The sequence below is a fragment of the Pteropus vampyrus genome, unplaced genomic scaffold (genome assembly GCF_000151845.1).
Source record: "Pteropus vampyrus isolate Shadow unplaced genomic scaffold, Pvam_2.0 Scaffold563, whole genome shotgun sequence".
NCBI lineage: Eukaryota > Metazoa > Chordata > Mammalia > Chiroptera > Pteropodidae > Pteropus > Pteropus vampyrus.
Window position 1 is genome coordinate 139850 of NW_011889344.1, and position 13251 is coordinate 153100.

Consider the following 13251-nt stretch of genomic DNA (forward strand, 5'->3'; position numbering starts at 1 on the left):
GAAATGGATTGGACAGATGAAGCTACAAGCAGGAAGACCAGTTAGGAGTCTCGGACAACACTCTAAGGGAAAGGTGAAGAGAGCCTGCACCATTGGTTCCAAATTTTATATTCTCAGCTCCGACCTTTCTCTTGAACTCCAGGCCCATATGTTTATCTGCCCATTTGAACCTTTACTTGGAGGCCTAATGGGCATCTCAAATCAACATGTTCAAAATAGGGTGCTTGCTTTCCCTGCTAATCTGCTCCTCTCCTAGTCTTCCCCATTTCGATTAAATCCGCCATCCATCAAGTTGTTCTCAGGAAAATTAGGAGTCATTTTGTTTTCTCTCTTCCCATCATTTGCCCCCACAAATCTATACACATCAAACCCTCTGCCAAATTAGGCCGGCATATCTTCCAAACACGGCCCGCTTTTTCCCGCTGCCTCGTTCCAGCCACTGTCACCTCTGGACCACTCCAGCGCTGTCCTGACTCACCGGTCTTCCCGTCCTTGCCTCCTCTCACCCTGCAACAGTCTGTTCTCCAAAAAGCAGCTGAAGTCATGATCTTAAAACAGAGTCCCATGATCCCCTGCTCTTAGCCTCCACTGGCTTTTCCTCACTTAAAATAAAACCAAAGTTCTTGCCCACCTAGCTGATCTCACCTCAGAGCACTCTTCCCAACCCCGTCCTAAGGTTCCTTTCCATTCCCGAAACACACCGAGGCCACGCCTGCCTTTTTTCAGCCATTCCTTCCATCTGGAACTCTCCCCCTAGCTCTTAGCTTCCAACTCCTTTGCGTTATTCAAGTATCAGTTCCAATGTCACTTCATTAGAAAGGCCTTCTGTGACTTTACAAGCTAAAGATTCTCTTTCCTATACCACCCTGTTTTATTTTCTTCCTAGCAGTGACCACAAACCGAAGGCGTCTTTAAGAATCTGTTAACTTATTTATTGTCTGTCTCTCCCCTTGGAATGAGAGTTCCATGAGAGTGTGGTTTGGTCTGCCGGGGTCCAAAGGTGCACTGCAGTATCCCCAGAGCCGTGGTCGTGGTGTCTGGCACATAGTAGATGCTCAGCAAGTCTGTAACCAGTGGTGGAGAACGGAGTAGACCTCAGTTAAAGCAGCGACCTTGGAGAGAGGGAGGAAGAGACTGATAGGAGACACTTTGCATTGCTGGGCGGGGCTGTGAACTCCACAAGAGCAGGATTCAGTTCACTGGTGGCTCCCAAGCACTGCCTGACCCATAAGTGATTAAATATTTATTCCACGAACGAATAAAATTAGTGCGTTCCAGGGAAGATAAGCCAAGGGGGAATCAGAGAGGACCTCAGGTTTCTGGCTTCAGCTGGCTACTCAGGTGTGAGCAGAGGAGCCAGAATCGAAACATCGGTCTGTCTCACTGCATCTTCTTTCTGTGCACTGCCTAGATGGCTGATTCCGACCCTGGGGAAAGAAACTATGACAACATGCTGAAAATGCTGTCGGACCTGAATAAAGACTTGGAAAAGCTATTGGAAGAGATGGAGAAAATCTCAGGTAGGCTGTTTTCCCAGGCAAGGTGCCTTCCCCCTTCTTTCCAATAGCTCACATTCTCCCTATACTTCTGAGCACAAATCAAGTGCCTTCTTCACAAAGCCTTCCCTGACCACTCCTCAACTTCTATACCATGTAACTATTGTGAGTGTCAATATTCGGTGACACTTACCACTGAATATAGCCTTGAATTGTTTTCTGATTACTTTATGTGTGTTTGTATCTTATTTCTACAACTGGACTATTATCTTCCTGAGAGCAAAAATAGTGACTGTGTCTTTTGTAACTGGGCACAGTACCAGACCCAAGCTCAAGTACTCAGCAAGTGACAAATGATGTTAACCTAACACCTGTGAACAGAACTGGAACATTCTCTCTCTGAGTCATTTAAGTGAAAAAGAGTTCAGAGTAATAGTGCTGAGACTGGCTAGGTTCTGAAATGGGAGGTACAGCTCAGTGGAATAAAGCGGAGATAGAGTTGAACAAATTTCTCCATTTTTGGAAAAGAATCTTAGTCTTTTATTTTGTTTTACATGTTTCCACTAAGTGGTAACCAGCAATGGTAGTGATACCATTATAATTTCTTTAATATGTTCTTTATTAATTCAGAATATGTACAATTCTTATAATAGGTAAGCCTAAGTTTTGCTAGAAAAAATCATAATGTAAAACACACTTGAGAAAGCACACATACTCTACTCAAATGAAAACAGACTATTTTTAAAGACATTATTCGTTTGCAAATAATCACCATTTATTACAACAGGCTTTAGAAAATTTCTATTTAGAAATGTTTGCAATATTTTGGCCTGCATACTTGAAAGTTTTATATGTATATATACCTATTTTTAACTACCTTTTAAAAAAGTTCTATAATTCATTTTCTACTATAAGCTGTATAATTCCATCAGTCTAGTTAAATATTCTCTTATTTAACGGTATTTACTAAGCACCTACTACGTGCTATTCTAGGAGTATAAAATTGAATAGAAATGCTCCTTCATTAAATAAGTAGGTGGAAGCTGAAACAGACAGAGATGACTATAACTTAAATATATGAATTAAAGTTAAAACACATTTTAATGTTATATTAAAATGGTAATCTGGCAAATGGCAATGACAGTGTACACCGAGTACTAGGAAGGAACCAGAGATGGAGGAGCAGCTGACCGAGTATTAGGATGGAATAGAGACCAGAAAGATGAGGTAGGGGTTCTGGGTGTCGGAGGCAGGGCAGTCCCACAGAAGAGGAAGTCGAGGCCATGTGAGCATGAGGGAAAGCCTGGCAAATTCAAGAAGCCAGGTTAGTGCATGGGATTCACAAGGTGGCAGGCCACAGAGAGAAGAGGCTAAAAGACGAGAAGGGTCTCCAATGCCAGGCTAAGGAGTTTTACTTTTCTTGTGTAGATGAGAGGGAGCCCTGTGGGATTTCAAGGAAGATGCATGTGTTTTAGAAAGATACCTCTGGTAACGGTGTGAGGGATGGTTTGGAGAGGGAAGACTGAAGGCGGGAAGACCAAAGAGGTTGGGGGGATGGGTGAAAAAGATGAGGGGATTAAGGAGTACAAACTGGCAGTTACAAAGTGTCACGGATGTACAGTACAGCATAGGGAATGTAGTCAATAACATTACAATAACTGTGTGTGCTGTCAGGTGGCTACTAGCCTTGGGGGGATCGTTTTATAAGTTATATAAATGTCTAACCACCATGTGTCCACCTGAAACTAATATAATATTGAATATCAACTGTAAAAAAAATAAAATAATTTTAAAGAAACACATCTGGAACAAGAGCTACAGTTGGGGTCACCACCTGATTGAGTTTATGATAATCCACGGTCGTTCTCCAGGATCTGTCTTCTGCACAGCCCAGATGGCAAGTTGAATTGGAATGTGGTGGGAATTATCCCCTGCATCTTTCAAGTCCTCAGTGGCAGTACTGATCTCTGCAGTCCTCCCAGGAGTTCAGTGTTGCGCTTGGTGTCCCACTTTCTTTCATAGGTAGAGCCAGTTCTAGTGGTTTCCACTTGGCCTTTCCCACCATAATGGCCCTTACTCCATGGATCACGGAACAAATGTAGGTATTCTCCCAATTGCTAGAGTATATAGAGTATATTCTAGAGTATATAGAGTAATAGAGTATATCTATATCAATTACGCATGCTGGAAATGGGGAAATTACTACAAAGTGGACTCAGAGACCCACCGGGCCCACTGTGAGACAGACCTGAGCTAAAACTCAATGCATTGATAACCTGACCTCCATAAGCTCCTATTATGACCAGTAGATCACTACACTTATTGGAAATGATATTTTGGGTCTCCAGGAAGTAGTGTCAGTTCAGAGCCAGTGTTCAGCAATCCCAAAAAGGTCTGATTATTTCCCTTTCTCCAATGTATAGTCCTTCAGCAGTACTTTTGTGGGGTCCCTATTCCTGAAGCTGACTGTCATGTAAGGAGGAAAATAAATGAGTAATTACAATAGATTTTGATGAGCGTTAAGACTGAATAATCTATGTTATGCTATATGATAACCAAAAAGGGAGCCTGATTTAATATAAGGAGCCAAGGAAGGCCTCCTAGAGTAAATGACTTCTCAGCTGAGACTAAAACATGAACATGAACGAAAGAAGGAAGTGGAAAAGGGAAGACGTGAGAGTTTGGTAATACAGAAAGAGGAGCAGGTTTCGGAAGGAGGTGGGAAAAAAGCGAGTTCAGTTATGGACATTCTGAGTTGGAAGTACCAGTTTTACAGAGGTGGTGATATTCTATATACTGTCAAAAATATAATCACAGAGCTACAGAGCTCGGTGTAAATTAGTACAGCCATTATGGAAAATAGTATGAAGGTTCTTCAAAAAATTAAAAATAGAACTACCATATGATCTGCAATTCGACTTCTTGGTATATATCCAGGAGATGCAGATATCAAAGAGGTATCTGCACCCCCATGTTCACTGAAGCATTATTCACTATAGCCAAGATATGGAAACAACCTAAGTGTCCATTGATGGATAAGTGGATGAAGAACATGTGTTATAATTATACAATGGAGTATTATTCATCCTTAAAAAAGAATGAAATCCTGCCATTTGTGACAACATGGATGAATCTGGAGGACACTTCGTTAAGTGAAATAAGCCAAGCACAGAAAGACAAATATCTGTGATATCACTTATATGTGGAATCGAAAAAACATCAAACTTATAAAAGCAGAGAGTAAATGGATATTTGCTGGAGCTGGGGAGTGGGGGAAATAGGAAGATGCTGGTCAAAGAATGTGAAATTTCAGTTATGCAAGATGAATGAGTTCTGGAGATTAAATGTGTACTGAATGGTGAGTATAGTTAATACTGCATTGTATTCTGGAAATTTACTAAGAAGGGTGATCTTAAGTGTCCTCACCACACACACACAAATGATAACTGTGAGGTGCTGGAAATGTTAATTAGCTTGATTGTGGTGATTATTTTGCAGTGCATGCATATACCAAAACATCACATTGTACACCTTAAATATTTTTTAATTTTTATTTGTCAATTATACTTTAATAAACCTGGAAAAATATAATCCCAGAATTCAAAGAAACATCTAGACTTGGGGTGGGCGGTGTTAAATTTCCATTCATTCATTCATTCATTCAATGACTACTCTTTGAATGACCACCTGCCAAGCCCAGCACTCAAGTTGCTTATAAGCTAATGGGGAAATAAATGTGCAAACACAAAAATTCAATACACTATGTTAATTGCAATAATAAAAAGATATTAAAATTTCAATGAGATTTCAGATGGATTTCAAGGAACCATGGAGTATTTTTCTGAAATATTGTTAGGAGCTTTCCAGACAGACAGGTGATAGGGAAGACTTTCAGAAAGGAAGAACAATTTGTGCCAAGAAACAAAGATGTAAGAAAACTGGTTGGACTTAGGGTTCAAATACTGTGTAATAAGCAGAAATGGTAGAGAATAAATCTAAATCAATCAAAGAAATTGGGCATCATACCACAAAGTCATTCTGTAGTCAACAGGGAAATAATTGAAAAAAGTTAAGCAGGGGATGACATGAAGAGATATGTGTTTTAGAAAGATTATGTAGCAATGTGGAGGAGATTGGAAGCTCAGTGCTGACCTCACAAATAAATATTACGAAACACATGAGATGATAAGCCACTGTGAGTGAAAGTTTGCAGAAATAAAAATCGACATCTTAAGATCTCAAAGGATAGTAGATTATGTCCAATATAGAGTGTAAATAGCTAAGTAATGAATGTAGTTACGAAGATGAACATAAAAGAAACTCAGGAATGAACAGATTTGAAAAAACAAATGGAGCTTCTGAAAGGGAAAAGTATAATTGTGAGATAAAAGATAAAATTGACAACAGTTGAAAATATAATTAACCAATTAGAGAATAATGCATCAGAAAGAGATTTCTTTATCAGAAATTGAACATATGAAGAGATTAAGAGACTTGTAATATAGGTCAAGAAGGTCTAACATGTATCTAATTGGAATCTCAGGGAAAAAAGAGACTATGGAACAATGGCAGTATCTAATAGTATAATGTCTGTGAATTTTCCAGAACTGATGAAAAGTTGAATTACAAATCTAAGAAACAAAATAAGATGATATCTATACCTAAACACATAATAATGAAACTTCAGAACACCAAAGACAAACTGCAGGGAGCCAGAAAGAGAGAGAGCATACAAAGGAATGATAATTTGAATGAATTTTCAGCAACAATCACGGGAACCAAGAGTTAGTGGAAAAATATCTAAATGTCATAAAAACACTACTGACCCAGAATTATGTGTCCAGCAAAATTACCTTTCAATAATGCGGGCAAAATAAAGACATTTGTAAATGAAAAAAAAATCTAACTATTTCTTACAAAGAGCCCTGCTCTAAAGGAGGTACTAAAAGTTGAACTTCAAGTAAAAAGAATATCATCCAAGACGGAAGATCTGAAACGCACAAGTCAATGGAAAACAAATAAAATGTTAAATGTGTAGATAAATCCTAATAAATAGTTCATTAGGTACCTTTTTTAACTTCCGTATTACTTCCTGTGACAGTGAGACTAAACTTTCTGCCAGTACGTAACAAGGGTCCCCTTGCCTGCAGCTTCTAATAGGATTTTCCTCACTTTAAATCCTTATTGGCACTTCCTCAAAGGCCAAAATCCTGTGAGCAGTGTATTCAGGCACTTTAAATTGTCACTGACGCTCTCCTCAAAATCCTTACAGCTTTTCCAGCTTTCATCCACTGGCCATTTTCAAAGCCACTCCTACGTTTTAGGCTTTTTTGCTATAGCAGCACCATACTCTCAGCACAGAAATCTGTATTAGTTATCTATTTGGTACATAACAAATTAACCCAAACTTAGCAGCTTAAAACAAAAACATTTATGATCATATAGTTTCTACGGGTCAGGAATCTGGGAGTGGCTTAGCTGGGTGATTCTGGACACAGTTTTCATGAGTTTACAGTCAAGCAATTGGCCATAGCTTTAGTCTCTGGGTACTTGATTGGAGGCTGGAGAATCTTTTTCCAAGTTCACGTAGCTATTAGCAGTGGGCTTTCTATGTGGCCTCTACATAGGGGGCTGGTCATGACATAGCTTCCCCCCAGAGAAAGCAATCCAAGAAATAAAATACGCAATGGAGAAAGAGCCCAAGAAAGAAGGTGGTCTTTTGCAACAATCTCGGAAGCGCCATACCTTCTTCACTTCTGCTGTATTCCACTGGTCACACAGACCGACTGCACAGTGTGAGAGAGGAAAGCACAAGGGCGTGGCTACCAGAAGGCAGGGGCCGCTGGGGCCAGTTTGGAGGCTGGCTACCACGTTTATGTAGAACATGCTTAACAAATATTATTGGAAATAATAAAGCTTAGCACGGTGGTTGGATATATATGATCAATAGAAAAGTTAATTTATTACCAGCAACAAAGAATTAGAATACATTGTTCAAAGGCACCATTTACAACAGCAACAGCAACACACACACACACACACATTTTGTTAAGAACTTCTATTCATCAAAAGATAATTTCAGTGTCACCTTCTCAATGAAGTTTTTCCTGAGGACCTTCCTTGAAATTGCAAATCCTTTTTTATTAGCTTTCTCAACCATCCTTCACTGCTTTATTTTTCTCCTTAGCACTTATTACCTTCTAACATACTATGTAAGTTACTTCTTGTGATTTATTATGTCATGGTCATGAGGGCAAGACTTTCTGACTTTTTTTTCACTGCTTTATCCCCAGAGTCTAAATAGGTGTTAACGCATACTAAGCGTGTAATAGATGTGTGTGTGTGTGTGTGTGGAGAGAGAGAGAGAGAGAGAGAGAGAGAGAGAGAGAGAGAGTGTGAGAGTGAGTGAATGGGCATCTTAGCTCTCTGGCTTTTATGCATTTTGAGAAAGCTTGTGTTTTAAGCTTCTTGGCATCTCTATTACACTGGTACAGGAAATAGGTATGGAAATGTGCTTGTTTCCTCTTGGTACCCACTTGCCTGACACAGTGATTAGAGTGTAGTACGTTTTCAGTTTGTGATCAGTAATGGGATAGACTTTGTTTTCTGCCATAGTACTTCCTCATTTGTTGTCTCCTAATTATTTTGGGTTTGTTTGTTAGTTTGTTTCTCTTTGTGATTCTCTGTCAGAGAGGTTGACATCATGCTTCTCACTTCACAGCATATTACCATCATTGGTTTGCATAACAATCCTCACTGGTTTTATTTATTTATGTTCTTCTATTTTCATTCCTTTCTTCATATATCTCTTTTTTATGTGTTTTTGCAAAGTGCGTACTTTTGTTTTTTATGCATGTATTTTTAAGTTATGTAACTATATTGTGTTGTATCTCTGACTTGTACCTTTTTAAACTCAAGACTATATTATGAGGCCTATTTGAGCATCCATGGATCCATCTTGCCTATTACCTTTAACTGAACTGTGGTCTCCCACAGTAAGCCACTACTCTCTGCTTTGCCATTCTTCCCAGTGATGGACACCTAGATTTCCTACAACTCTGTCACTAAAGACAGTGCTGCAGTGAACATCTTCATGCATTTGTGCTCATGGACCTGTGTGATACTTTTAGGGGTACCACCAGATTACTTCCTGGAATCAGACTGTACTCCCAGCAGCGGTGCCTGGGGGTTCTCAGATCCCACAAGTTCACAAACACTTGAGATCCAGCTTTCTAATTTTGCCAGTGTAATAGTCATAAAGTGATATCTGGTTGCTTTAATTTTTATTCTCCTGATGAGTTCCAGACTCTCTTCGTATGCTTGTTAGTCTTTTGCGTTCCCTCTGATGGCACATAAGAGTAGTGAACCACAGTTAAAAACATGGACTCTAGTATTGGTTACCTGGGCCAAATCCAGCCTGTGCCACTTATTAGCTGTGCGACCCAGCAAACTATTTAATCGCTCTGTCCCTCTGTTTCTACTTCTGAAAAGTGAAGATGATTATAGTGTCTAAACATTAAAATTTAAATAAGTTTTTTAAAGGTGAAATTCACATAACATAAAATTAACTATTTTAAAGTATACATTTAGTGGCATTTAACACATATTGTGCAGCCAACAACATGTTTTCACTCTCTATGGATTTACCTATTCGATATTTCATATAAATCAGTCATATACTATATGACATTTTCTTTCTGGCTTCTTTCACTTAGCATAGTATTTGCAAGGTTCATTCATACAGTAGCATAAATTAGTACTTTATTCCTTTATATGGCTGAATGATATTCCATTGTATGAATATATCATATTTTATCTGTTTAGTCACCCATCGCTGGATATTTGGGTTACGTCCATCTTTTGGCTGTTGTGAATAGTGCTGCTGTGAACATGTGTGTACAAGCATTTGAGTACTTGTTCTCAGCTGTTTAGGATATTACCTGGGAGTGGAATCGCTAGGTCATATGGTCATTCTGTTTAGCTTTCTGAGGAATGTCAAACTGTTTTACACAGTGGTATACCATTTCATAATCCCACCAGCAATGAGCAAACTTCCAGTTTCTCCATATCCATGCCAACACTTGTTATTTTTGAGGTTTTTAAAATTATTATTATTATTGGATCTCCTCTTATTCTTATTGATTTGAAGTGATTTCTTATTTATTCTTGATATTATCAGTTTTAGGCATTGTAAGTTTCTTCTATTCCACCGTTTGTGTGAACATTTTGCCCATGTTGTCCTTATTTATGAAAAAAAAACTTTTTTGATAAAAATAAATTCACCAATATTTTGTCATGGTTTATGGTTTTCAAGCAACACCTAGATCTGCTAATTTTTTATCTACAAATGTTATTTTATCTTTCATATTTATGTCTTTAATCCATCTGGAGTACACTGTCTGTTTTTCATTGATTTTTGGTGTTCCTTTCATCATGTACTAAATTCCCATACGTAGTTAGGTCTATCTCTGAGCTTACTATTTTCTTCCATTGGTCTATTTGTCTGTACCATACTATTTTTTAAAATAAAGATTTATGAGTTGTCTTGATATCTAATAGGGCATATTCCCCCCTTTTAATTTTTATTTTTTAAAATTGACTTAGCTATTGACCTTTATTCTTTCACATGTATTTTATAATTTACAAACACTGATAGTTTTATCTCTTACCTTCCAATCCTTACACCTCTAATTTCTTTTTAATTATTTTATTTCATTTACCAGCAGCTCCAATATCAGTAGCATTATCAGAGGCATCCTTGTTTGATACTGGTCTTATAGAGAACGTATCCACAGTTTCTCCGTTATGTATGTTTTTGGTGTATCACCTTTATTAAGTTAAAGATGTCTCCTATTCCTAATTTGTTAGAGTTTTGATTTTTAAAATCACAAAGAGGCATTAAACTTTATTAACTGCTTTTTTTTTTTTGCATTAAGTGGAATATTCCTGTGATTTCTTTCTTTTTATTAATGTGGTTTATTACACTGATTTTCTGATATTCAACCATCCTTGAATTTCTTTTATATTCTGCTTAATCATATTATCTTAACACACTGTTAGATTTGTTTAGCTCATGTTATATTTAGGATTTTACATCTATATTCATGTGAGATAGACCTATAATTTTTTTCAGATTGTCTTTGGTTTTAGAATAAGCCGGCTTAGGGAAAATTATGTTTTTATTTTTGCTTTTCAGTGTAAATGGAATACTTCTATAAAATGCTTTTCTTAAAAGGCTACACTAGCCCATATAGTGAGACTATCAAGTCTTCCCTCTTTTCCTAATTTCTGGAATCTCTCATATTCGATCAGTATTAACTGTTCCTTCAAATCATGGTGGAACTCACCTGTGAGACCACCTGGGGCCTGCGGTCTGGAGAGGTGGAGCTTCACCATTTCCATCGTAAGTGTTGCTTCGTCTGTTTTGCCAGTGATGGACATTGGCCTGGGAGCTGTAACCTCCAGGCTCATCTTCACCCCTTTGCCCTCTTGTCGTGAAGTATGTATAGTAGCTGCAGTGGTTGGAGGTAGATAAACACACAAGACCGAGTGTGAAAGGTGCTGTGAGGGAAATAAGCAGTGCAGGTTGTGACAGAGAATGGTACGTGGGGGGCTGCGGAGCACAGGAATCTCTTTAACCCGTGATTACAGCCACAGACTTAGAAGAATCATCTTGTATTTAAGGTAGGAGTGTCATCAGGGGCATTTTCAACTATATCGCACTTCTCCTAAAATATACCTAGGGACAATTTTCCCTTAGGATAAAAGCGTCTTAAACAATGGGCTTGTTTTCACTTTGTCATCACTGGGTCTTATAACTGACTGCGTGTACTTCCTTTCCTGCTCTGGTCTCCGGAGACGCAGAATAATAATAGTTTCTCCTTTCTTGAGCACCTCATATGTGCTAGGCAGTTCACACATATCGTTCATTTAATCTTCATGGTGAGTCATGAGATTGGGATATTGCCTAGCAAGTTTGAGGCCAGCAAGTTTAAGTCACTTGTTCACTGCTAGCAAGCGGAGGGCCAGAACAAACTCTGCTCTGCGCCCTGGGTCCACCTGCTGTCTAGCTGGTCTGAAACGGCGGTCGGTAGGTCCCCCGCAGGAGTATCCACATGCTTATTAAGATGTACCATTCCCAACCGGCTAGGCAGGAACCTCTGTGTTATAGGCGGGGCCTGTAACAGGTGCCCCAAGTGACTGCCATGCTTCCAAAGCTTTAGGAATTCCTGCACTCGCTGTGTCGCATGCCCTCTGTCTGCTGAGGAACTGTGCATACTTTTTCTAACAGTTTCCCCACCCAGATAGCTGTTTCTTTTAGTAAAACTTCAAGTTTGCCATTCTGCCACCCTCGGATGTGTGTAGATATACATGTGCATTTACCATTAATCATTCTGCATAGCTCCTCTTTGATTAATTTCTTTGAGGACGTGGTTTCCCAAAGTGCCCAGCAAAGAGGGATTTGAAGGGCATGTATTTACTGTGTGGCTGTCATGCAGAAGAGTAGGACCCTTGTGTTTTGTGGGTCTAGAGGGTAAGAACACAGCGGTGGGGCGGATTCTGTGGGGAGAAGGGTGTAGAGGTGGTTTCTCTCCCCTTCTATTGAATTTGTACACACAGCACATGCTCATGTGTAGGCCCCGGGGACACTGGGACAGGCCGTGGAAGTTGGTCGGTGCGGTGGTGAGGACACCTAACATGGGCTGCAGCAGACATTCCCAGAGGAGGAGCCCCTGGGTTGGTGCCCAGGCCACTGAGCACGAGGCGACCTGAGGGCCTGGCTGGAGTGGGAGTGGTCACCTCTACCTAGCGTGTGAGCTTGAGTGGTATTTTGACTCCATAGGGGTCACTGTGCAAGCACTGGCTGTGAACTGTGGAGAGGGAAGGACTTGTGTTTTGGGACTTTTCCTAACGGTTCGCGTCAGACTGGCCACCAGCCTTTTGATGCCATGCGCTGATGTGCACAGGGTTAAGGCTTGTGTAAAATCAGGGAAGTTTCATTACTGCTCCACGTAGGGAGGAGTTTTAACAGGGGCGTTTCATGAGCCTGCAGCAAGTAGCCGACCTGCTTCTTGTCCTTAGAGTAATCGGGTGACTCAGTGGGGTCTGGTTCTGGGGTGCCCCAGAGCCATGACCCACCTTGTGGCCTGACCAGGGCCTGTCTGGCTGTTGCAGTGCAGGCCACGTGGATGGCCTACGACATGGTGGTGATGCGCACCAACCCCACGCTGGCGGAGGCCATGCGCCGGTTGGAGGACGCCTTCCTCAACTGCAAGGAGGAGATGGAGAAGAACTGGCAAGAGCTGCTCAGGGAGACCGCGCGCAAGCAGTAGGCCCCTGCCCGCACCTCGCAGCCACAGGGTGCTGTCGGTGGGACAGAAGCCGCTGGTGGGGGGGCGGGATTCTCTGCTTGGCACGGAACTGGCCACCCAAGTATATGGCTGCGTGCACTCCTTATTTTTCAATAAATTTATTTTCAGCATTTTCAGCACAACCTGAGGACCCCTTTCTGTCCCACCCAGCTGCATAACAAATCAAGCCTTGTGAACAAAACATGGAGAGTATAAGATGCTGTCGGTGAATTGTGTATTTAGTGTCAAGCATTGAATAAAAAGCAAAAAAGGCCAGAGAGTTGTGGACAAGCCAGGTCAGAGGGTGGGACAGGAAGCAGTACTCAGATTTATTTACCTCCTTATGGAGGGCTCCAAAGCGGGGAAAGGGGACATCGTTTATTCAGTTATGTATCTCGGGCTGT

At 40.4% G+C, this 13251-nt stretch overlaps 1 protein-coding gene across 1 annotated transcript; it reads left to right on the forward strand.

Annotated features, from left to right (window-relative positions):
• The first annotated feature begins 1384 nt into the window (after positions 1 to 1384).
• On the forward strand, positions 1385 to 12834 carry SYCE3 (synaptonemal complex central element protein 3). Its single transcript, XM_011384135.1, has 2 exons — positions 1385 to 1520; positions 12672 to 12834. Exons 1-2 carry the CDS (start codon positions 1412 to 1414, stop codon positions 12827 to 12829), a joined length of 267 nt encoding a protein of 88 aa, XP_011382437.1. The 5' UTR covers positions 1385 to 1411; the 3' UTR covers positions 12830 to 12834.
• The last annotated feature ends 417 nt before the right edge of the window (positions 12835 to 13251 follow it).